Source organism: Mus musculus, chromosome 3, assembly GCF_000001635.26.
Source record: "Mus musculus strain C57BL/6J chromosome 3, GRCm38.p6 C57BL/6J".
Taxonomy (NCBI): Eukaryota; Metazoa; Chordata; class Mammalia; order Rodentia; family Muridae; genus Mus; species Mus musculus.
This window is the reverse complement of record NC_000069.6, coordinates 138,953,994-138,979,896: the sequence shown is the minus strand read 5'-3', so window position 1 is coordinate 138,979,896 and position 25,903 is coordinate 138,953,994. Positions and strand designations below refer to the sequence as shown.

The 25,903-nt window shown below is 38.1% G+C and overlaps 1 protein-coding gene across 7 annotated transcripts in view; it reads left to right on the top strand.

The window, feature by feature from the left end:
• The window catches only part of Rap1gds1 (RAP1, GTP-GDP dissociation stimulator 1), a 149,332-nt gene that overhangs the window by 95,332 nt on the left and 28,097 nt on the right, over positions 1 to 25,903 (top strand). For 2 of the 7 annotated variants that reach the window (XM_030252602.1, XM_006501428.4), the window contains 8 exons: positions 9,922 to 9,989; positions 13,901 to 14,029; positions 15,947 to 16,072; positions 20,718 to 20,861; positions 21,212 to 21,343; positions 22,353 to 22,487; positions 23,578 to 23,703; positions 24,436 to 24,575. In XM_030252602.1, coding sequence (XP_030108462.1) covers positions 13,927 to 14,029; positions 15,947 to 16,072; positions 20,718 to 20,861; positions 21,212 to 21,343; positions 22,353 to 22,487; positions 23,578 to 23,703; positions 24,436 to 24,575 — 906 coding nt within the window. In that variant the 5' untranslated portion in view covers positions 9,922 to 9,989; positions 13,901 to 13,926. Of the gene's footprint in view, positions 1 to 9,921; positions 9,994 to 13,900; positions 14,030 to 15,946; positions 16,073 to 20,717; positions 20,862 to 21,211; positions 21,344 to 22,352; positions 22,488 to 23,577; positions 23,704 to 24,435; positions 24,576 to 25,903 lie in introns of all 7 variants that reach the window. The other 5 variants (NM_001356388.1, NM_001286759.1, NM_145544.3 and 2 more) reach the window with 3 other exon arrangements.

Genomic DNA, 25,903 nt, shown 5'->3' with positions numbered 1-25,903 from the left:
GAAGGGAAAGATTGTTACCACTTTAAAAAAAAAAGTAATAAGTGATGCTAAGCAATAAAACTAAATTTCTTGAACATAAACTGTGCTATAAAATAAAGGTAGTAAACGTGCCACCAGAATTAGTCTCTTCTCAGTGTATTAATACATAGCCAGTGGCCTTTTCATGTAACCTCATGTACACATCTGGCTCCTATGTGTTTGAAAATATGCTTTCAATAAACTAGCACTAACATTCTCTAATCTCTGTAGTAGTACCATTGGTTGAAGGGAAGCTGTCTTGTGATATAGAGAATGTTATTCCTTGGATACATTATTGAAGGGTTAGTCACTGAATTTAAGTATTAAAAGTAGTACTTAAAGTAGTTGACTGAAATAAGTCTCTGAAGTATTTTCTGTCTCAGATTTAAAGATTGTTGCTGGGTTCTGTGACTAGCATGCCCAGAGAGTGACTAGCATGCCCAGAGAGTGACTAATGTGCTAGCAGGCCTGACAATCTGACTTGATCTCTCTGGATTCCAAAAGGTGCCAGGAGAGAACCAACTCCCAAGAGTGCTCTGAACAGTGGACACACACACACATACACACACACACACACACACACATACACACACATACACACACACACACATACACACACACATACACACACACATACACACACACACACATACACACACACACACATACACACACATACACACACACACACATACACACACACACACATACACACACATACACACACACACATACACACACACACACATACACACACACACACACATACACACACACATACACACACACACACACACATACACACACACACATACACACACACACACACACACACTTAAAAATGTAAGTAGCATGAAATTTTAGCTACTGCTGGTACTTCTGTAGGTATCATTTTGAGAAAAAAAAAGAACATAAAGTTGGGTGGATAGGGAGGTGGGGGGATCTAGGAGAAGTTTGGGGAAATGAAATACATTGTATGGAAAAATTATTAATTAAAAGAAAATTCCAGACACAAAGAATTTCTTCAGTTTTAAATAACTTTAATCATAGTAGCCATACTTATTTTATGTTTTCAAGCGAAGACATTTATCCTTATCATAGTCCAGGTGTTATGTGTATATGATAATGGTTATGTATAGGATCTGTTATAGCCCAACAGTGTAGAGCAGTGGACTAGAATGATCGTAGAGTGTGCCTATTAGGTTTTATCATCTGGACTCCAGCGAGAGTCATTTAGAAGAGCGAACCTCAAATGAGAAAATACTTTGGTAAGATTTGTTGCTAGATAATCCTGTGGGTCATTATCATAGTTAATGGTTGATGTGGAAGGACCCAGTCCACAGTAGGTAATGCCATCCCTGGGCAGATGGGCCTGGGTTTTATGTAAAAGTAAGCTGAACAAGGCAATAAGCAGCATCCCTCCATGGTCTCTGCTTCAGTTCCTGCCTCCAGGTCCCTGCTTCAGTTTCTTTTTATCGTGAAGTTTATGTTCTTAGTGAATCTAACCCAGGGACAGTGGCTTGGGTTAGCTTCCTTTTCTTCACATTTAGAATAGGAGTAAAAATGAATATGGAATGATACTGATTAAGACACATTCTGTCCCAAGTTGTCTTTATCCTTGTGTTTTAGTGTTCATTGATCATAATATATAATATTATACACACACACACACACACACACACACACACACACACACACAGGACAAAAAAGAAAACCCTCAAAATGTAAAATTGTATATTCCAGTGTACTACATTGAATGTATTCTCTAAACGTTTTCTAAGTTTATAAAGACATGGGACATATACTTTTAAATCTCAGGTAGTCAATTGAAATGTCCTAGTGTGTTCAGTAAAAGTGAGTTGGGGATTTCTATTGTGTGGCTGAGTTGTTGAGAGTTTTACACTATGTTAACCACTGCACCTCATTAAATACCTACTAGCTGTTGCTTTTGATGTTAAAAGAATTCTGGATTTTTACTTCCTGTGTAACAGTGCTTTTGAATCCCTTTACTGACTCAGATAGAATTTCTGAAGTTCTACTGCAAATGCCTTTTTATTTACAAATGTTTTGTACTTAATCCCATGTGATCAAGTGTTGTCTTTACCCATTATAACATCAACTTCTGAATGCAAAAACTTTAAATTTTATCTTAGTAAAATGCAATGGTTGAGCCACTTTGTCAGTGATTTCGATAACCTTATACTTACTTTGGCATTACAAGAATAATACTTTTTTAGCATTGCTAGCCTCTAGGGTGTGCTCTTGCAGTTGGTGCTGGATATTTAACACTGTAGTGCTACATACATATGTAATGTAATGCTACACACACACCCACTGAGGGCAGCAGAAGAGCAAAGGCCTTGTGGGTTTGTATCTCTAACCTGTTTGTTTTCTGTTTTCTCTGTATTTGCCTAAAATTTGGATTTAAGACAGTTACTCAAGGCCATTGGGTATGATTTTCAAGATTTTCACATCATGAAAATTTTAAATGGCAACATTGTTTTCCTGATCCACCCCCATAAAAAAAAAAAAGAAAAATGTTCCTCAGGAATGAATGGATGTTCCAAACTCCAGCCAGGGAAGCAGATAGCTAACTGCAGCTCCTTACTGTTCCCTCAGCTGCTCCAAATCCAGCCCCCCAAGTCTTATTGCCAGGTCTGCAGCAGACCACCTGGTGTTGGCCTCCCTCTTCCAACTCCCTCTTCAGTGAATCACACAGATCTTCCCCACCCCACCCCCATTCACTGCTTTATCCCAGACCTCAACATCAGCTGGTACTCCCTGGGTACCCACAGGCCATATAGACCAAGGAAGCAAGTAGGCTCACTGCAGTTCTTCACCTCTCACCCAGCTGCTCCAAGTTCATTCCCTTGTCTCATCCCTAGCTCTGAAGACCACTCTGTATTCCCCAACCCTGACCCCTGCTGCACCTCCATCCAAACACAGCCCTGCACATACATCTCCAGTGGATCACCCAGATATTCCTTCCTCTTGTGTATTGTTTTAATCCCAGCTCCCAACCCCAACAGGCATTTGCTGGGAACCCAGAGGCCACTACACCCAGAGAAGCAGGTGGGATAACTATAGATCTTCACCTCTCCCTTCACCTACTAAGTGTAATCCCCCAGTCTCAACTCTACCTCTATAGCAGACCTCCTGCTGTTGCTTCACATTTTTCTGTGCCCCCATTTCCAAAGGATCATACAGATCTTTCCCTCCGAACTTCCTTCACCCACCTCATTGCTTCATTCTATTCCCTAACTCCAACAGACATTCCCTGGGAACCTGAAGTCCAATTTGGTGAGAAAAGTAGGTAGGCTAACTGCAGATCTTCACCTCTCTTCTCATTCCTCTAAGTCCAGTCACCCATTCTCATACCCAGCTCTGTAGCAGACTTTCTGTTGTGGCCTGTCCTTATTCTCTGACCCCATTCCCAGATGACTGAGGAGATTCTGGTGGAATCCCTGCTTTCTGGGGCTCTCTGACCTCCTAGCACAGCCCCATTCCTGAGTCACCATTCAATACCTAGAAACTCATTTTAACAAGGAACCCCCAGTGGACACTCCTATCCGGATTCCAGAAGAATCCCCTACCAAGCAGCACACAGCCACCTCACAAGAACCAGAGACCACAACAGAAACCAAGGAACAAAACACTCACCCAACAAAGACAAGAACAGATGTTAGCACCTAGAAGTACAATGTTCCCAAACACAGCTGCCTAGCTTCCATTATAAAAACACATTGACAGTGACAGTAGAACCCAGCAACCCTTCTACAGCAGGCTCTGAGTATTGCACCATAGCCGAAGCACAGTAAAAAGACCCTAAAATAGCTTTTATGAATATGATAGAGAAATGGAAAAATGCTTTAAATAAATCTTATGAAAACACACATTGGAAGGAATAGAATAAAACTGTTCAAAAACCTGAAAGTGGAAATAAGATCTCAATAAAGATCACCCAAACTGAGGGAAATCTGTAGGTGAAAAATATAGGAACTGAAACATGAGCCTCAAAGGAAAGTCTCAGCAACAGAATACAGGAGATGGAAGAGAGACTCTCAGGCCTCCAAGACACAATAGAAGAAATGGATACCTTTGTCAAAGAAAATGTTAAATCTAAAACATACCTGGCACAAAAAAAAAAAAAAAATCAGAAAATCTGAGATGCAATGAAAAGAACAAATTTAAAAGTAATTGGAATAGAGGAAGGAAATGGAACATTGGACAAAGGCACAGAAAACATCTTTAGCAAAATCATTGAAGAAAATTCCCCTGATCATCAAGGAGATGCCTGTCAAGATACAATAAACATAGAGAAAACAAAACAAGACTGGACTAGAAAAGAAAGCACCCTCAGCACATAATAGTCAAAACACTAAACGTACAAAACAAAAGATCTTCAAGGGGAGAAGTCCAGGCAGTATATAAAGGCTGACCTTATTAGGATAACATCTGAGTTACCAATGGAATCTTTAAAAGCTAGAGGGACCTAGACAGTCTACAGTCTCTAAGAGACCACAGATGCCAGTCCAGACTACTACTATATTCAGCAAAACGGAATGACCAAAAAATATAGAGAATAAGACACTCCATGATAGAGCCATTTAAGCAACATCTATCTACAGACGCAACCCTACAAAAGAAACTACAAGGAGAATGCCAACCTAAAGAGGTTAACTACACCCAAGAAAGCACATACTTGCCACAACAGCAACACAAGAGGGATTGACAAACCCTGCTCACTCTTAAAGGAGACCTCAGTGGTCTCACTTCCACAATAAATACACAGAGTAACAGAATGGTTGCAGAAACAGAAACCATCCTTCTGCTGCACAAAAAAACAAACAACACCTCACCATCAAGGATAGACATCACCTTAGGGTAAAGTGTTGGGAAAAGGTATTCCAAGCAAATGAACCTAAGAAGCAAGTGTGTAGTTAAACAAAACCAATCAGAAAAGATAAGGAAGGACTTGCATGCTTATCAAAGGAAAAAAATTCAAGAGAACATAGCAATTTTTAGTATCTATGATCCAAATAGTAGGACACCCAAGTTCATAAACACTATTACAGCTTTAATTACATATTGATGCTCTGATATTGGGGGACTTCAGCATCCCACACTCTCCAATAAACAAGTCATCCAGACAAAAACCAGAAGTGCTGGAGCTAACTGATGCTATACACAGAACATTTCACCCAGTCACAAAAGGATATACCTTCTCCGCACGTCCAGCATTGACCACATACTTGAACAGAAAGCAAGTCTCAGGACAGATTCAGAAAATTGAAATAACACTCTGCATTTTATCTCGACTACCATGGATTAGGGCTGGACATAATAGAAATAACAGAAATTACACACTCATGGAAACACAGTGCTGAATGAAAAAAAAAAATGGGTCAAGACAAGTTAAGAAATTTAAAACTTTAAAGAATTGAATGAAATCGAATATACAATATACCCAAACTTATGGAGACACAATGAATACAGTTCAGAGTGACAAGTTCATAGCACTAAGTGCTTAAGTTTTAAGAAAATAAAAATAAAAAGGAGACATCTCATGTTAGTAACTTCAATAGCACACATGAAAGCTCTAGAACAAAGAGAACAAATCACGCCCAAAAGGAGTAAGCAGCAGTAACTCACTCATCAAACTCAGTTCTGAAATCGATAGAAATAAATAACAACAAAAAACAATAAAACAAAGACTTGATTTTTTTTTGAGGAAATCAGTAATATCGACAAGCTCTTATTCAAATTAAGTGAAAGGCAGAAAGAAAATATCCAAATTAACAAAATTAGAAATAAAAAGGGAGACGTAAGAACAGACACCAAGGAAGTCCAGAGAGTCCTAAGGACATACTTCAAATATTGAGTTGGAAAACCTTAACAAAATGGGTAATTTCCTCTATACATACCTCTTACCAAAGTTAAATCATAATTGGATAAGCAGTAACTGCTCATGAATTAGAAGTAGTAATTAACAGTCTTCCAGCCTGATGGTTTTAGTGCAAATTCTTTCATACATTGGAAGGAAAATTATTACCAATACTTTAAGTTATTGTACAAAGTGGCTCATAAGAAACATTGTCCAGCTTGTTTAATAGGCTACAGTTACTCTGATACCACACTATAGACCCAATAAAGAAAATTATAGACCAGTTTCCCTTATGAGCACAGATGCAAAAATTCTTAGCAAACTGAATTTTAAAATATATCAAAATTATCATCTACCATGATCAACTAGGCTGCATTCCACAGATAAACATAGGTAAATCGATAAATCTAATCTATTATATAAACAGACAGAAGTCACATGATCATTGAATGCAGAAAGGCCTTGGATAAAATCCTTCACGGTAAAATTTCTGGAGACTTTTATACAGGGTGATATATCAACATAATAAAGGTAGTTTACAGCCAGCCCATAGGCATGGCCAACATGAAATTGAAGGGAAATAAGCTCAAAGTAGTTCCAGAAAAATCATGAGCAAGTCAAGGTTGTCCACTTTCTCCATACTAGTCAGTGCAGTACTTATACTAGTCAGTGCAGTACTTATACTAGTTAGTGCAGTACTTATACTAGTTAGTGCAGTACTTGAAGTTTAAGTAAAGCAGTACAATAATTGAAGGAGATCAAGGGATGCAAACTGGGAAGGAAGAAGTCAAAATATCTCTCTTTGCAGACAATATGATTGTATATATAAACAACCCTAAAAATTCCACTGGAGGGTCTGGAGAGATGGCTCATTAGTTAAGAGCACTGACTGCTCTTCCAGAGGTCCTGAGTTCAATTCCCAACAACTACATGATGGCTCACAACCATCTGTAATGGGATTTGGTGTGTCTGAAGATACCTACAGTGTACTTATATACATAAAATAAATCTTTTTTTAAAAATTCCACTGGAAACCTACAGTTGATAAACACATTGAGCAGAGTGATTGGATACAAAATTAACTCAAAAAACAAAAAAACAAAACACAGTAGCCTTCCTGTAGACAAATGATAAACTGAGAAAGAAATCTGAGAAACAACACCTTTCACAAATAACCTCAAATAATACAAAATGTCTTGGAATGATTCTAAGCAAGTGAGTGGAAGACCTATCTGACAAACTTTCAAGACACTGAAGAAAGAAAGTGAAGATATCAGAAGATTGAAAGACCTCCCATACTCATGAATGAGTAGGATTAATATACAAATGGCCAACCTACCGAAAGCAGTCTTCAGATTTATTTCAATTCCCATCGAAATTCTAAGACATTTCTTCATAGATCCTGAAAGGACAATTTTCAGCTTTATATAGATACACACAAAAACCAAGAATAACTAAAACAATCCTGAAAAATAAAAGAAATGCTGGAAGTCACTATCCTGGATTTTAAGTTGTATTACAGTCATAAAAGCAGTATGATATTAATATAAAAAATAGACATGTTGATCAGTGGAATTGAACTGCAGACGCATTTGTAAACCCTGACATGTAGAGACACCTAATTTTGATAAAGAAGACAGAAATTCACTCAATAATTTTTTTTTAAAAACCTTCGACAAATGGTGCTGGTCACATGGATGTCTGCATGAAGACAAATGCAAATAGATCCATACTTATCACCCTACACAAAACTCAAATCCCACTGGATTAAAGATCTCAACAGAAATCCAAATACAATGAATCTGATAGAAGAGAAGTGGAGAATGGCTTTGGATGTGTACAAGGATACAATTTCTGAACAGAACAGCATCAAAACAGGTACTAAGGCCAACAATTAATAAATGGAACCTTATGAAACTGAGAAGCTCCTACACAGTAAAGGACACCATCCTATAAACAACACAGCATCCTGAAGAATGGTACAATATTTTCACCAAACTACATATCCAATAGAAGGCTAATATCCAAAATACGTAAAGAACTCAAAAAAAAAAAAAAAACCCTAGATACCAAGATATCAGATAACCAATCAAAAACTGGGCTACAAAAGTAAGCAGAATTCTCAAAAGAAGAAATTTAAATGGCTAAACACTTAAAGAAATGAGCAACATCCTTAGCCATCACAGAAGTGCAAATCAGTACTACTCCGAGTCCAGAAATACCACTCTTGAACATATATCCAGAAGATGCTTCATCCCGACACAGATCCACTTCCTCAACCATTACTACTTTATATATAACAGCCAAAACCTGGAAACAGCTGAGATGTCCCTCAGCATAAGACATAATAAAGAAAATATGGTAAGTTTACATAATGGAGTATTACTCCCACCATTTAATAAAAATTAAATTTGCTGATAAATGGATGGAAAATCTGTAATTTTGAAGTGTAAAAACTACATTATTCTAAGATAGTGAATAAAAATATTTTTAAAAGACAAAATCTAATTCTTATAAAAAACTAGGTAGTTTATACCCTTGTTTGTAAAGTCTTCATGCTAAGATATACACTAACTTGGCATATAGCTTAGTTTGCTAAACAAAACCTGAGCTTATTTTAGCAGTGCCATGTGAGGAGAGAGCTGTTGATTATTTTTCTTAATAAGAGGTTTCTTTATGCCACATCCACTAATGCTGGTCTAAGAGTTTTAACCTTAATAGCCAGTTTCTGAGATGAGAGCATATTTTTAAAATCAAAGTAGACATGCTCACAGAACTAGAGTTTGTTTGCACTCGATAATTTAACCTAAAGATGTACTGAGAAAAATTGGCTACTACATAAAGAGATGATTGCCACATAGCACTGTGTTGGGAACGCAGCTCGGGCTGGGAATAATGGATTGCTATCCATTTCCTCTTACAAGTCTGCCATTGGGGTTGTTGCTACAGTTTCCTATCCTGTGTTTACTATCCTTCACATTCAGAGTTTCACGAAAGACAAAGCATGTTATGTTGAGACTACTTTTTTTCTTCAAAGCCCCCAAAGAACTTCTTTGAATTCTCTTTTTGTTTTATTAACTTTATCATGAACATATTGGTTAAGCTCCCCATAATCTCAAGACGAAAGCATCTTGATTTGCTCTTTTTCTTTCTGAAGTTCCTATGTGTCACTGAAATACCTAACCTGAGAATTAATGGAGCATTTTGAGTGTGAAACACATACGCATGTTTCGCTTTTTAAAACCTCTTAGAATAATGGATTGGAGGTTGGTTTTTAAAACACTTAACTCTGTTTTTTATGCCCATAGCACTGGGTTTAGAATAACTTTTTCTTTCTTCCCTGTGTTCCTGGTAACCTGTAAAGTGGAGGAAGTCTTTACCTGCACAGGTGCAGTTGTGTAGTCCAGGAACACCACTCACCCTGTTAGTGAGCTTTCGTTTCAGAAATAATGAGCTAAATCCAGCCTGGAGTCTGGAATGCTGCATCACACCGGAAGCATCTCTGATTCTTAATGCTTATATCCTAGTATGGGGGATGCAGTGCCATTAAGTCGCAGGGGGGTTTCTTCAGTTTCTATTATGCTCCCTTGTTTTTTAACCAGTTCGTAATAGAGCATTTCATCGAGACTTCTGCCTTTTGATTTTCGCTGCACCAGCTTCTGTTGCTCATTTACTCTAGCTTGGATTTGAATGCACTGTCCTACCTATATTCTGTGACTGAGAGAAATACCATACATACAATACTAATGTGTAGGTTGTATTTCTGTTTGGGTGTTTCCTTTTGATAAAGTTTCATTGTAAGTCTTACCAAAAGGATTAATAATCTTTTAGTATTGTCTGTAGAACACTTAGCTAAACATGTTATAAACTTAATCAGCCTATTTTTAGTAATAGATTACTATAACTGAGTTATTGGTGTTTCAGCATACTTTTGTACACCTATAGTCAATACCAGTGTTTAAAACATGAAACTTAAAACTCAGGGGGAAAAGTTCCTCAACTTGAGATCTTCTCTCCAGATCTCCATTCTTTGGAGTTTCCATGAATGTGACCTGAAGAACTTGGAACCATTGAAATTCAAATGTAGGTAGGTAAGTGTTCACACCAGCGCATGCGTTGATTGCCTTCTATCTCTTTGTATATGCATCTGTATTGCACCCCCTCAGTGCCTTTCTTCCTCCTCCTCCCCATAGATCATGTAGGGCCTGTGTCATCTTGATATAATGTGGTTTTGTAAATCCGTACTTCAGTCAGTATTTGTCTGTGTTGTGTGTCAGGAGCAGTTGTAGAAAGTCTCCAGACATTTATGACATTGTGTTGTCTAAAGGCTGTCTCACACATATGTGTTTGCTGTCTATGGGCCTGAGTCGTATCGTGTGTTTCTGTGTTTGTAGTCTCTCTGATACAAATTCACCTAGAATTGTTGGTATTTGTGAAGGGATGCAAATGTCACAGTCTTGCTCTTGTTCCACGTACTTTCACTGTGTTCAGAAAATGTGAATTACTTGTGGTTCTACAAAGTCCGGCCTATTGGTCTTTAAAACTCTTGCTCCAGATTAGATTTATGAGAGCATGGATGTCAGATGTTATCTGTTGAAGAACATTCACAAGCTGTCTTTGGACAAACAAAAAATACCAGTTATACAGTGTTTCCATTAGTAAAAACATCCCACACGAAAAAGATATCCACTTAATTGAAGACTTAATAGTAACATACATAGTTATATCTGAAATAAACTAGATCTGGAATAGTCTTCTAGGCCCAAGTTGTAGAGCCTGATGAAATAAACAAGATGAAAAGTAAGATGCTTTAGTGAAGTAATTTCTTTCAAAATATCTGGACCCAAAACGTAGTTATAACATGTTTTCTCTTGTTGCTGGCTTTTCCCCCCTTTTATTTATTATATCATTACAATCAAGTGTTTTCCCATGATTTCTTCCTCCACACTCTCAACTCTTAAAAAAATCCAGTAATTCTTTTACACTGACTCTTAAATGTCTGATCTCTGAGCTCTTTTAGTTGTAAAAACTAAAGATCTTGAAGAACTTTGTATTGTGTAAGTTATTACTAGCAGTGCTTATAGTGATAGAAATTAAATTTTTAAGTATTTCCTATAACATGTTAAAGTGGTAAGCACGTTATATGTTAACATCAACAGTCTACGAAAACTTTTCAAAAATAACATTGCTGACAAAAACAGGATTTTTACTGTGAATATTGTAACCAGAAAGAATCTAGAAGTTAGTTAAGTGCCACTGCCTGGATTCAGCCAGAGCCAGAGTGTTTTTACCAATCATCCTTTTACAGCGTCAGAACACAAGTCAGCATTGAGAACAACAAACAAAATCCTGGCATTTTTAAAAGACGTGTTTCCCTTTGGTAACTGTTCTGAAGGGTTTCAGCAGTTCCACTAGAGAACCCTAGGTGTTCTAGGACACCTCTATCCATAAAGTGAAAGGTCGTACCTGCTTAGTTCGTTTTTGTTTTTGTTTTTGTTTTTTTCTCATCTGGGTCTTCAGTATCCAAAGAGAATTTATGTGCACTGTAAAAAAAAAAATCTTTGAGTTATTTGAGTATGAGTATTGCTCTTAGTTAGCATCAGAGAAATAGAAAAGAATGCACACAATTGGTCCTAGTGAGTCTGTCCAATTAGATGACTGTACGTTTTCTCTTGTGTATGGTATGTATGTTTTATATGTGAGTATATAATTAATTTGGCTCCTGAGTAGTTTTTAAACATGTTTTTTTTAAAAGAGGCACTTTTTGCAAAGTATGGTGATGAACACCATTTGGCTATGCTGTTCTCAGTGGTCCGCTCTCATTCAAATGTTACTGGTGCAGTTTGTAGTTTAAAGACTTTGTTAAGCTCTGCTTTAATTTTTTTTTCCTCTTTTACCCTGAAACCTAAATTTATGTCATTTTTAAAGTAGTCCAAGGAAGTGATAGAGATGCCAAGGTAGGAGAATGTGGAGAGCCTCCATCATCCTGTTGAATTAGTTACCCTACTCATAAAATGTTGCTCCTCTGATGTGCTTGCACTGTTGGGGGGTTTAGAAAGCTCCTCCTGACAGTCCTGAGGGGGTGTGTGATGCTTCCGTGAGCAGCCGGAGAACAGAGTTTGACTCCCACTCAATGCATGCGCTAGTGCTCACGCTTACGTACCTGAGATTTAGGGTCGAGCAGCTCTGCAGTCTGTGATGAGATAGGATGAGTAGAGACAGTGCTTAATGAGCGATGACATGCTGGGTTGGGCTACCCGTACCGAACACTGCTGGTAAGTAGCTGGAATAGTTTCTAACTCAGAAAGGTTCTTGGTGCATGATCATTACAAATAATATTATATTTACAGTGGAAGTATTCAGCCCATGAATAACATACTGCACTGTATTCTATAACATAAGCGTGATGCTTGTAAGTGTTGAGAATCGTTCATTTAAATGCTTCATGTTACCTTCAGGAAAGCTTTCGCATTAAAGTATAAAAGCTCATTATTTCATTGAGTGAACATTTTCCTTCATTTAAAATAAGCTTCACCACCAATTTTGAAATGTTTTATTAGATCGTTTGAACTGTAAATGTAGCAGTCCCATTTTCTCAGGCCTACCTTCTATTCTTATTTGTAATAATAGGCCCCTTTCTAGTACAGACAGGCCCCAATAATCATAATTAGCTATAATTACCTACTGGTTTTCAGGGGCAATTATTAGTCTTGACCATCTCTTCATAATTCATTCTAAAAGCCATAAAGAGTTAACAACAAAGACCACCAGGCAAATAATGAGCTGCCATGTCAGAGAGCTCAGCCCTTCCTTTGTGTCTGTTGCTGAGAGTCACCCTGTCCTCCAGGTGAAGAGCTTTGAATAGTGGGATCGGTAGCTATCAAGGGATTTGTGCCATGAAGAAAGCGTGTTTTGTAAGAAACAGTTTATCTTTACATCCCAGATCACTTTAAAGAATTTTGAGAGAATTATTAGCTCTTAAATAGCATTCATTTTTAAATTGGGGGGAAAGCCTTGGAAAGAGTTTCTGTCTTCACATGAGCCCATTACTGACAAGTAGTGCTTTGTATAAATGCATGAGTACTTGCCATTCTTCTCAGCCTATTCTAAGAGGTACTCCTTCAGGTTTTCGTTTGGGTTAATTTGCCTTTAACCTTGCTGCAGGTATTTTATTTATTATCAGTGTCCACGAAGAAGCACTGTGGAGATACAAGGCATGTTTAGCGATTTAAAACTAGTTACTTAGAGAATGGAAGCCACAATGGCAGTGTTGCCTGACACTTCACCCCTCACGTCACCTGCCCCACCAAGGTGACCCAGCTCAGTAATTAAGTAAAACCAGTAAAGAAGATACTGTAGAATACATCCTCCCCCCACCCCACCCCCACATTAAAACCGCATTCCTTCCTAGCAGTCAGCATGGCACAGCCTGCCTGCAAATACTCAGAGCTAGTCACTTCACTTGTTCCGTACTTTGGATATATTTTGTGATTTTGAAGGAACTGTGTTTTTTAAAGATTCATTTCTTCTTTCTTGGTCTCTAAACTTCCTGGTTTTCTCATAGTCTTTGCATATATTCTGTGAGTTGCTGTTACACAAATGTTTCTAACCATTTCACTTAAAACCAATGCTGGGTTTATTTGTATATCTTAAAAGCCTGATCATTAAATATTAATGGTATATGAAGACCCCATTTAGAAGAAAAAAAATTATGGTTTGATAATATTTTTGAAACTATTTCTCTTCTGAATTTCTGGTAATCATTGAAAAGATTAAAAATTTAGGACTTCTGAACTACTGTGATATAAATATTCAAGTCAATCTAATGCGTATACTGGGGCTGGAGATGGCTCAACCACTACAAGGCTCACAACCAAAATGTCAGACAAGTGGACTTTTTCGTTTGCCTTCACTGTAATTCAAAGAGAGCTGAGTTCCAGAAAATAGCACGTTTGCTAATATAAACACATCTTCCCATTTTCTCTGTGTGTTTTGCAGATTCCCTTCAGGCCCAGCTTATTAGCATGGGTGTTATCCCGACCTTAGTGAAGCTACTGGGCATTCACTGCCACAATGCAGCACTCACCGAGATGTGTCTCGTTGCGTTCGGGAATTTAGCAGAACTTGGTAAGTCTACGCCACAAGTCTCGAGTGTCATTTATTAATGCTCTTACCGTGACTATTTCTTTATGAACCTGGGATCTACTTAAATTATTTTCGTTTTTCTTTTGAGTATTCAAGATGCTTTCTTCAGTTTTTTTAAAAAAATGAAATTAGATCTCTTTTTTTTTTGTAATTTGTTTACAGTTGTAACTATTTTGCTTCTCTGATTATTTTATATATTAGGATTTAAATGTTAGGAGCTTTGAGTATATAGCCCAGAAGTAGAGTGCTTGTAAGAGTTAACAAAGCCTGTGGCTTTACTCACACAAGCAAAGAACAAACAATATAATTTCCTCTTAAATATAAATTATTTGATTATAGAACTCTAAAAGTATCAGCAAACTGATATGCTTCCCCGAAATACAAAACCCCTAAAATTGAAAGGCTTTCTATGTATGAGAAAATATATTCATATTATACATTTAAAGATCATACTATGTGTGTGCATGCCACACAGCATGTGTGTGAGGACCAGGAGAGGATCACTTGCAAGAACTGCCTCAGTCCTCCTACCATGTGGGTCCCTGGGTTTGAAGTCAGGTTCCCAGTTACCTGCTGAGCCATCTTGTGGGCGCCTATGTGTTTGTAAGAGCATTACTATAAGAAAATCCGAGAAACCTTTGACAATAAGAAGACAGGTAGAACAAGACCAGTACTGCAGGCATTCCTTTGTCATAACCAAAGGACTTCATCTCCACCCCTCATCTCTTTCTGTTCCTTTTTTTCCCTCTATTTTCTGTATTTCTTCTTTCTCCTTTGCTTTCCTTCCAACTTTTAGGATGAATCATTCCCACAGCCATGTTGATAATTCATTATGTTTGTAGGAAAGTCATTAGTGTTTTGCCCTAATGTAATAGTTAAAGCATAAATATGTTTATTAGTCTTCTGGTTTATAATGAAACAAAAGGCACCAGTTCTTGACTATTTTTTTCTAAAAGTGTGTGTTCTTTACACACTATAAATTGAAAGCCATATAGTACTTTAGTTTGACTCGAAGTTTAAAATAATAGAGGTGTGTGTGTGTGTGTGTGTGTGTGTGTGTGTGTGTGTGTGTGTCTATGTCTGTCTGCTTGTCTCTGGAGATTTGATGGCAACTTTGGTAAATCTCTCCAATGTGGGTTACAAATATCAAACTCAGGTGTTGTGTGCCTTTAATCCCTGTACATGGGAGAGGCAAGTGGATCTCTTGTGAATATGAGGCCAGCCTGGGCTACAGTGAGGCTAGCCAAGCTATAGAATAAGACTCAGTCTGAAAAAAAAAGGAGAATGACTTTAAACAATATTTCCAGGGCAGGCAAGTTATCTCAATAGGTATTACCTAGACATGCTGAACAGGATAGAGGGCGAGGCTTCAAGAACGCTGGTGGGTTGGCCTTAAAATAGTGATAGAGGACATGCACAAGGCCTGAGAGTCAGTCTGTAACACTGCAAAGACAGAGAACAGAAATACAGTGTTATTTATTATCATGTCAGAACTAGTACAAAAGTATCTCAATTAAGTGACATTAAAGATACATTGGTGTCATCTTTTATTTAGCAATGTAAAATATAATTTGTTTTGAACAGTTTCCTCCTTTGCATGAAAGCCTTGAAAGTGTGAATTTATGACTTAGTGATTTTTTTAATCGTTGCTATGGTTACCTGTATGTTGCACAGTGAACAATTTTTATGGCTTCAAATGAAACTGGGTCAGAACATTTTCTCTAAAGTTTTAGACATTTTCTTTTTCAAGGGCACTAAAGGTCAGTTTGATTGTTTCCTGTGTGTGACGAACATTTGTGTTGAGTAACAATACAAATGACTGGGCATCAAAAGTAACAGCAAACACATTTCTGCGTTTCATTTTGTTTGCCTACTCTAGATTGTTCTTCTATTTTTCAGAGTCAAGTAAAGAACAGTTTGCTAGCACAAACATTGCTGAAGAGCTGGTAAAACTATTCAAGAAACAAATAGAACACGATAAAAGAGAGATGATTTTTGAAGTTCTAGCGCCATTGGCAGAGAATGGTAAGAAAAAACTCCTTTGGATGTTTGGTTGTGCAGAGTTTCTTAGGTGCTGCGATGCCAGTTCTTAACTCAAAAACCTTCTTTGCACTATTAATGTTATATTTTTTATTTGTATAACTCTACCTTCAGCTATATTATTCCACGACTGTATCTAAATTTGGAGAAACCTCTTTCCAAGTTTGATTTTAAAGTCTTAGCAAAGATACTTCTACAGTTATTTTTGCTCTGATGTAGAAGATAATGAGGGCTGTGGAGATGGTGTGATGGGTACAGACTTTGCCACCCAGGCATCAGGTTACAGAACCCATGTAAGCCAGGCGTGGCAGAGGAGAGGTGGAAACAGACCCCTGGGTGCTGGTCCCGACACAGCCTGCCCAGTTAGTGAGCTTCAGGTTCAGTGAGCCATCCTGTCTCATCCTGTCTCAAAAATAGGGTAAGGGTTGATTGAAGAAGACGCCCAGCGTTGGCATCTGGCTTAAATGTGCGTTGTTACACACAACCACGGGTAGAATTTGAAGAAGAAAAGTGAGGTAAAGAGATTAATCCTATATGAACCCCTCTAAAGACACAAGAGGATACAGCGAGGCATTCTAGGCCTGTCTACAGTGAGAATATTGATGAGTCACACCTTCTTAAGAGATGGACCCAGAAAGATAAGAGTGTATCAGGAAACAAACACCTGCACTTTTGTAAGTGATATTTCACATATAATGTCTTTTACATATTCAGAATACGACAAGACACTAATAAGGCAACACAATAAAATTATAAGAACACATATCATTGAATCTCCAGATACGGGAATTCTTATCCACTAATTTAAAGTAAGGATGCTGAGAGCTAGAAAGGATGGTACTTGCTGAGGAAAATGCTTGCTGGGCAAGTGTGGGGACCTAAGTTCAAATCCCAGAACCCACATAAACCCATGCATATGGAATCACAGTGCTCCTGCAACACAATGGAGGACAGTAGCCTGCTGTGCCCAGCCATGAACAAGAGAGAGACTGTCTTAACAAGGCAAAAGGTGAGGACCAACACTTGAGGCTGTTCTCTGACCTCCATGTGTGCACTGTGAACACCCACAATCATGTTCACACACACATGCACACGTGCACATAAACAAAAGATTAAAACAGGTTAGTGAGTATGGTTAGAGAGATGAAAGAAAGATTTTTAAATAATAAAAATGCAATACAGCAGATTTAGAAATAAACAAATAGAAATTCCAGAGCTGAAATTTCCAACCTAAATTAAGTACTTGCTGGCGGGCAGGCTTCTCAGCAGGATGCATAGAGTGGAATTAGGGAACCTGTGAGCTGAAGCCCAGTAGGAACTCCTGAATGAAGTCTTCAAAAAAGGGGGAAATGACACAGGCAGGTGGATCATCATGCTCTCTCCCTTTTGGTAATGGTGGTGGTGGTTGTTTCTGCCTTTGTTGTTTTCTTGTTTTGGTACCAAAAGGGACTAAATGTTTTGGGAATGGATAGTACATCAGCCACATTTAAAGACAGGTACGCAGAGATCTCAAATTACAAAAGGTACCAACTTTCTGGTCAGCATATGGTAAGCAGAGCAAGTTTTTAGACAGCCAGGGCCACCTCAGAGATGCCCTGTCTGAGAAAGACTTCTAGAAGGAAATTCATACGCACAAAATTTAAAATACAACACAGAATGAAAAGTCAGACTCTGCTAAGCAAACTTGGGAATAAGAAACAATACAGTTGGAGGCATTCCCATTGGATTTTTTTCCCTTGAGTCACGGTCTCTCTATCATGTTGCTCTGGATGCCCTGGAACTTACTATGTAGCCCAGGCTGGCCCTCAACTCAAGAGTCCCACTTGCCTCTGCCTTCCAAGTGCTGGGATTAAAGACATGTGCCACTATACCCAGGTCTGCATTAATTTTTAAAATTTATTTTAGGTAAGGTTCTGGCTTTAATATGTAATTTAAAACTAGAAAGTTTATCTTAAAATATAAGAGGCGATTCTGACCCCAAGCCTAAAAATCCTGAGTTCCCAAAGCCACATTGTATAAGTAGGGAACCAATTCTTGCAAGTTGTCCTATGATCTCTACATGAGCGAGCATACATTCCCCTCTCCATTCACACACACGTCTCACACGCACACACACGTAGTAATAAGAAAAGAACACTAAACTAGCTTTTAGGAATGACTATTGGGTGAAGTTATAGAACTGCAAGTGATTTGTCATAACAACTAGGGCAGTGACATGAGGCCTGCAAAAGGGTGCCTGTGATCAGAAAGAAATGTATAGAGGGATTTCTGGGATGATTGACGATTTCTTGATCTGGGTAATAAAGAATAATTTTCATAGTTGCTTATGTTTAATTTGTATATTTTCTGCAAATATGGCTTTTCTCTGCCTTTTAAATAAAGGTTATATCCTAGATAATCTTGATTGCTAGACTGATGACTTAGGTTGAGAAGTTCCTAAGATTGAAACACACCTCTGAGTGTGTTTGTGAGAGTCTCCAAGAGTAGCTAAAGGCGTAGAGACTCTCCTTACTGTGTCCAGCAACTTCCTAGCTATGCTGCCCCTTCCTCGGTGTGACCTCCTGAAACGCGGGCCTAAGTATAACCTGCTCTTTACTTAGTGCATTTAATATGTACATGCAATATGCACATACATACTCATTCAAGTCAGTGGTAAAGATAGACCTTGTGTGTTGATAAATGTGCTAGGATGTCTGCTTTGCCAAAATGTCTGCCTGGTCTTAACTAAGGCAATGTAAGGTTTCTAAATTGGGGATTACAGTCTAACTGTGAGACGAAAGACCTGTAAGCCTCTCTCTTTGCATGTATTACCCGTTCCTAATGCCTTAAATCTTGCTCTTCAGGGAGAAAACTCCTTTTTCATCTCATTCCTTGGTTCTACAAAATGAATTGTACCCTGGTCTTCCAGGATTATGCCAAAGAGTTACTGTAACCTCCTTACAGATTGTATAGTAGTGTTTTTATTTATTGCTTGTCCTCTCATCCACATAAATCCTGTTGAATAACTACGGGGCTCAGAGTGACCGCCTTTGAAATGTGTTTCTGTATTAATTATTTGCATCCTGGCTATGATTTGTTTTCTTTTGCTTTATAAGAAGAGTAATTGTAACTTTGTATCTGTGGTTCAAGGCTTTAGAATTTCTAAGACTTTTTATCATAGATTTTAGGTCTGGTTTCTGCACATCTCTAGCCCTAGTCTTCTGTATGTAACCAAGGAAACGTCCTACTTAAGTTTGGCCCAATACTGGTGCATTTTTTAAAAGTATTTTGTGTATTTAAAGATATTCAAAGGAAAATCAATAATCCTTGTGATAATATAAAGTTAAAATGTTCCATGCTAGTTACCTAAAATTATAAACATTAAGCATATGGATATTTTAAACTCTTTATTCCATACACCAAGAAACTGTCATTGTTGTGTGTGACGCATAGGCAGCTTACGGAACCCAATTACCAAAGGAAACTCCAACCAGAACAATAAAATTACATTTTTTTTTTGACAGAAGGAGATATGGCTTACAGATACAAAGTCTTCAAAAATACTTTAGAGTAAGATATTGGGACTATAAGATAATAGACGTAGTATTGGGGTAAAATTACCATTGCAGTCAGGTTCTTTTTTAAAATGAAATTATTACATTTTTTTCTGAATAACATAGTTTATCGGTTAACCATGGAAGATTTTTTTTTTTCTTTTCAACTGTATTATGAAGATTTTTTTTTTCCTTTTCCTTTTTTTTTTTTTTTTTTTTTTTTTTTTTTTTTGGTTTTTTTCGAGACAGGGTTTCTCCTTGTAGCCCTGGCTGTCCTAGAACTCACTTTGTAGACCAGGCTGGCCTTGAACTCAGAAATCCGCCTGCCTCTGCCTCCTGAGTGCTGGGATTAAAAGCGTGCACCACCACGCCCGGCTGTTATGAAGATTTTGAAGACATCCTGGGAAATAGAATTCAGTGTAAGGAATCATTGTGTACTCATGACCCAAAGACGGCTTACATCAGTGAAAACGTGAAGCTCTTTTTAAAAACAAAACTTATAAGTTTACAAACCACACTAGAAAGATTGCATCTATACAAATACCAGCCCAAGTATGCATACTTGTGTGTAGGTTCAGATTTTCTAATAGTCCCATAAATTTTGACAGCTTTTTATTCAAATCTCATAGTAGATATATTTTAACTTTAGATAACAATATGTATGTATTATAGACATATGTGTATATAATATACTGTTGTCTTTTACCATAATCATAATACCTAAAAATATAGTGATATTGGGTGTTGTCAGAGCTGAAAAAGACCTGGGGTTTTTGGGGGGGGCTATAGAGCATTTTAAGAGGATAAATAATTTCAAATAGAAAAATGAAGTTTTTATATAATTAGTCTGGACCGTCATCTTGATCTTGAAACTCAAGCGTTCAAAGGTGAGGGTTTTTTTGTTTGTTTGTTTGTTTGTTTGTCTGTTTGTTTGTTTGTTTTTTGTGGTGGTGGTAGTAGGTGTTTTGTTTTTTGTTTCTAAGTTGTTTATTAACTGATCTTAAAATACACTAGTTAGAATTCTTCATGACAGGTCACTGTGCAGGGGCCCTGTGACATCAAAACTTGTGATTTTGTCCACATTGTTCCGTATGCAGATGCTATTAAGCTGCAGCTGGTTGAAGCAGGTTTGGTAGAGTGTCTCCTAGAGATCGTCCAACAGAAGGTGGATAGCAACAAAGAGGACGACGTTGCCGAGCTTAAAACTGCTTCTGACCTCATGGTTTTATTACTGCTTGGAGGTGAGTCTCTCCTGCCAACCAGAGCACACGGTCAGCAGATTTTTTATTCGTATTGTGCCTTTCGTGAACAGAACACTAGGCCATGAAAAGAACAAGAAATGACAAACTTGAGAAACAGCTAAGTCCCCGCTATCTTCAGTATCTGAAGACCTGTAATAGCGAACAGAGCACTGAAGGCTGGATGGCTCTTGAAAACTCGAGCCTCACAATTCACCAACCTCAGTGTCCAATTGCTACTAGTAACGCAGTACAAGATTTCTAGTTTCCTCATTGGATTTCCACTTTGGAACGTGGGTTTGCAAGCCCTAATCATAGTTCCTCATTTAACGATCTGTTTCATTTCCCTCTAGATGAGTCCATGCAGAAACTTTTTGAAGGAGGAAAAGGCAGTGTGTTCCAAAGGGTGCTCTCCTGGATCCCATCGAATAACCACCAGCTGCAGCTGGCTGGGGCATTAGCCATTGCAAATTTTGCCAGGAACGGTATGCACATTAGTTATTCCTTGTGAACCAAGTGTTCTGCATTTTTTAAGTTTCTGCTTTATCCATCACATATATCAAAAGTGTTCCATTCAGAAATGTTTGTGTGTTATTTCCTCCATCTTTTAGAAGTCTCTACTGACTTACTAATATAACATATTTTGTATAGCCATCTGAATTATAATGTTTAAAGACAGATGATCATGGGATGGTTTTGAATACTGTGCGCTTCAAGTTTAGTGACTTGAGCATATCCATCTGATGGGGCATATTGATCCTTTCCCAGTTATGTTATCTTGGCTGTAATAGTCTGAGTATTCATTTTTGGGCTATTGGGTTATATTCCTATATCTATGTTTACATCTCAGTATTCCTGTGGGTGTACAGTATTTAATTTAATAATATTTCAAAGGCACTGGACCTTGTGAAATCTGATACTCTTGATAGCTAATCTAAGAACTCTTATTATGTCTAGAAAATATAGACTGTTTTTTAAATTCAATTTGACTACAGTGTGAACCGTTCACATGTAACACAGATTGAGTGTCCCTTAATCCAGTGTGCTTGAGACCTAACGTGTTATATTTTCTCAGGTTTTGGAATATTTATATAGACATTAGACAATGTCTTCGTTAGAAGACCACACCCGAACATGAAATTTACTGTTTGTGCATATATCCTGAGAATTGCTTAGATGATATTTTTAGTGCATCCTTATTGTGGCTGGTTGATCACATGAATTCAGTTACAGAGTTTCAACTCACAGTCATGTCAGTACGCAGATGTCTCAGACTTTAAGGTTTTCCTTCAGGAACGTTCAGCCTTACAGACGATCATGGCTGACTTATTTTGTCCTCCCTTCTCTTTAAAAGAACTATTTAGTAAAGGCCTTAAGACTGGCAGAATATTAGACTTCTGATCTGGATAGGTGGAGAGTGGAAAAGATGTAGTGCTGTAGGGTATTTACACACTTTTTTTAATAAAGGAGGAAACTTGCCTTTGTTTTGTGTAGATGGAAATTGTATTCATATGGTAGACAATGGGATTGTAGAAAAACTCATGGATTTGCTGGACAGACACGTAGAAGACGGGAACGTGACGGTGCAGCACGCCGCACTAAGTGCCCTCAGGAATCTAGCCATCCCAGGTAAGCAGCTGCAGCTGTGTGGCTCAGGGACCTCCCTAGCAGGAGTCGCCGGGGGAGAGCCAGCCGAGTGGTACAGCCTTGAGTCCCAGCCCCTCAGAGGCAGAGAAGTTGTTAGTGGCCAATCTTGGGTAAATAGTGAGTTCCAGAATGCTGTCTCAAAGTGGGGCAGAGCTAGGAAGAGTCTTTAAATTACTCATTTTATTCCTAGCTAAGAGATGGAAATAACCAAAAGAATTGATCAAGTTGCTGAGCTCTTTGCTCTTCTTTATATTAGGTGCTTCAGCGTTCTTAGGTGTCTTCAGGAGAAGTGGGATATGACATATATGAGCAGAGTCCCCTAAAGAACCATTGTTTAAGGTCGTGGGCTCTTTTTTGATTTCATCCTATAAGCCAATACATAGTTTTTGAAAAGAGCCTTGGTGTGTCTTTGGATCAACAGTTTTGAGCCATGGGGAAAAATCACATAGATGATTGTTGTTTAATTCTTTTACTCTCCTGACTAAAATTGAATTTCTGACAAATCGGTGTGGTGACGTGAAGCTCCAGTTGACGTAGATCTAATTTGTATAGCGTATTGACAGTATCTAGTAATGTCTGTCACATTTGTATTAGTACAGCCGAGTCAAATACAGCAATAAAGAAAAACACTAAAGTAAGTGAATGAGTATTTTGTAAAATGTGTGGTGTTTTTAAAAAACAAAAACAAAAAAAAACCTAGTATGATTTATGTCTGCTGTGTTCCAGTAAACAGAATATTTACATATACTCAAACTCATGTTTTATTTGTGCCGCCCCCTCCCCACCCCCACACACATACACCTTAGTCAGGGGAGTTGAAACAGGTTATCCCAGGTTAGTCTCAAATTCGTTATGTAGGTTATAAGAACCTTGAATTTCTGTCTCTTGCCTCAGCATCCCATGCTCTTACTGATGGCACACACCAGCATGCCCAACAGCCCCACTCTTCACATTTCTAAAAAGAAAGCTATAAAATGGGGCCTTAAAAACCAGTAAGTACCAGATGTGTGTTGAGTGGATGTTTATTAAGAATGTTAGCACCATTTTAACCATAGCCTCTTTCTCTTTCTAGTTGTAAATAAAGCAAAGATGTTATCAGCTGGTGTCACGGAGACGGTTTTGAAATTCCTTAAATCTGAAATGCCCCCAGTTCAGTTCAAACTCCTGGGAACGCTAAGAATGTTAATAGATGCACAAGGTAAAAGAAATGGTTTCCAAGTCACATTCCTGGTGCAGTATTCTTACTTATGTGTCCTTAGCTTTAAAAGGACTTGATTTTCTAATTGTCAGCATTATGGACTTATAAAATGGGAAAGGAAAGTTTAAAAGAGATTGATTTTAGACTTAATTTTCATGCTAAATGAGTAAAAATTGTATTGTATATTATTGTTAATATCTAAGGGCTGTGTATGTTGATTTGTTACTGATCGCTCAGACACCCTTTTTGCTTAGACATTTCATACCCATGTTCACCTTGTCTGGAAAACCATGTCTTAGTACAGTGATAGTCGGAATTTTTACAGATTCATCTTGAATTTTCTGTTTGAACGCACAATAGTAAAACCCACTTCTAGGAGTGACCAGGTTTTTCGTTTGTTGTTTATATAATTTTTCAAATTCTTAATCCTTCTCTGTCCTGATTGCTTGGCGTCCTTTTGAAAACCATTTGTTACAGTCTGTCAGAGCATTAACAGAGATTGCTAGGCTCAACCTCGATAGGAAGTTTCGTGTTCATGCATCTGTGGGAAAGCCGGTAATGTTATCAAATAAGCTAAATAGCCCATCAGGCAAGAGCACTTGCAGTGATCGCTTTTATAAAATTGCTGCACTTTTTCCTAGACCTATAACTTTCCTCCCCACACCTGCTTTCCCGTCAGCTGATTGCCTGTCAGTGATTTGCTCTGTTTTTGCTTTGCCTTGTTTCCTATAGCAGAAGCTGCTGAGCAACTGGGAAAGAATGCTAAACTGGTAGAGCGTTTGGTTGAATGGTGTGAAGCCAAAGATCATGCCGGCGTGATGGGCGAATCAAACAGACTGCTCTCTGCCCTCATCCGACACAGTAAATCAAAAGTAAGTCCCAGAGGATGCTGTACACTGTCAGGCATCAGAGTGGCCATGGTGGGGGCCAGCACTGTAGAGTCTGTTCCTTATGCTTACATACACATGGATTTTCTATAAGTATGCTACTCTCCAGTGCCAGCAGGAAATAGATTGAGGTTATTATTTAATAAAAACATACATACTTTTTTTATTTTACAACATACTTAAAGGTAAGGCTTTGATGGTAGGAGCTGGCAAGAGTGAAGAAGGTCTTTTCCATGCAAAGATGTGTATATACTTACACCCTGATGTCAAAGGGTGGGATTTTAGTGGAAAACAGCAAGTGTAGATCTATTGGAGAGAGTGAACAGAGGGTACTATTGGAATTAAGATGAATTATATGCCAGGTGAAGTATCTGCGTTAGATTCTACAGGAGGGTAGGTCTGCCGTGCCCGTCCCTCCAATATTACCGGTGATTAAATCAGACTTGGATATTTTAGGAGGTACCTACCACTGAGCTGCGTCCCCACCATTATGCGTTTTTCTTATAAGACAGTGTTTCATTGACAGAGGGAAGGCAGTAGAATTGGCAGGGGTCCATATATACTAGCCATACTGGAGGAGGCAGTTCTTTAAGTAGGTCTTGGTTTTGTGCTTGGCACCAGATAGGCCCATGCCAGTCACATGGCAAACACAGAAGAGCAGCTCCCGTTCCCTCAGGTGTGTGTTCTAGGCCACTTTCCCAAACTGTCTTAGAGGGTTTGCCCTTCGTCTTTCTTTGCCCCAGAAGATTTCCCACCAGTAGTTCAGAGTTTGTCCAAACCATATTCTCTTTTAACTATGTTACATACAACAGCAGAACGGTTCTGACATCTGACCAGGGAACTCTCAGATACATTTCTGTTCATTTGGTAGCCAGGGAAAAAGAAAAACAAACAAAAGTCCACATGGCTGAACCTAAAACTTACTGCCCAAGGGAAAATTCATACCAACTTCTAAAACAACCGTATGTAGGAGCCAAAATGTTTTAAATGCTATCAATAACTGAGTTGAATTTTAAATATTAAAATGTTTTATGCATTTCATTTGTCATAGGTACCCCTTTACTTCATCTGACATCCACCCCTCTATCCCCACCCTCGCCCCTGGAAAAAAATAAACATTTTTAAATATCCATCAACATGTAGGTTCTTGGAAAGATGAAAAATATGGCCTGTATCTTTGGAAATGTGCATGCATGTTATATGTACATGCGTGTACATATAACAGAAAGGAATTGGGAACTATGTAGGAGTTGGTCACATAATTTTAGGTTTGGGTTTACAATTCAATACACATGGCTTTTTTTTTTTTTTGG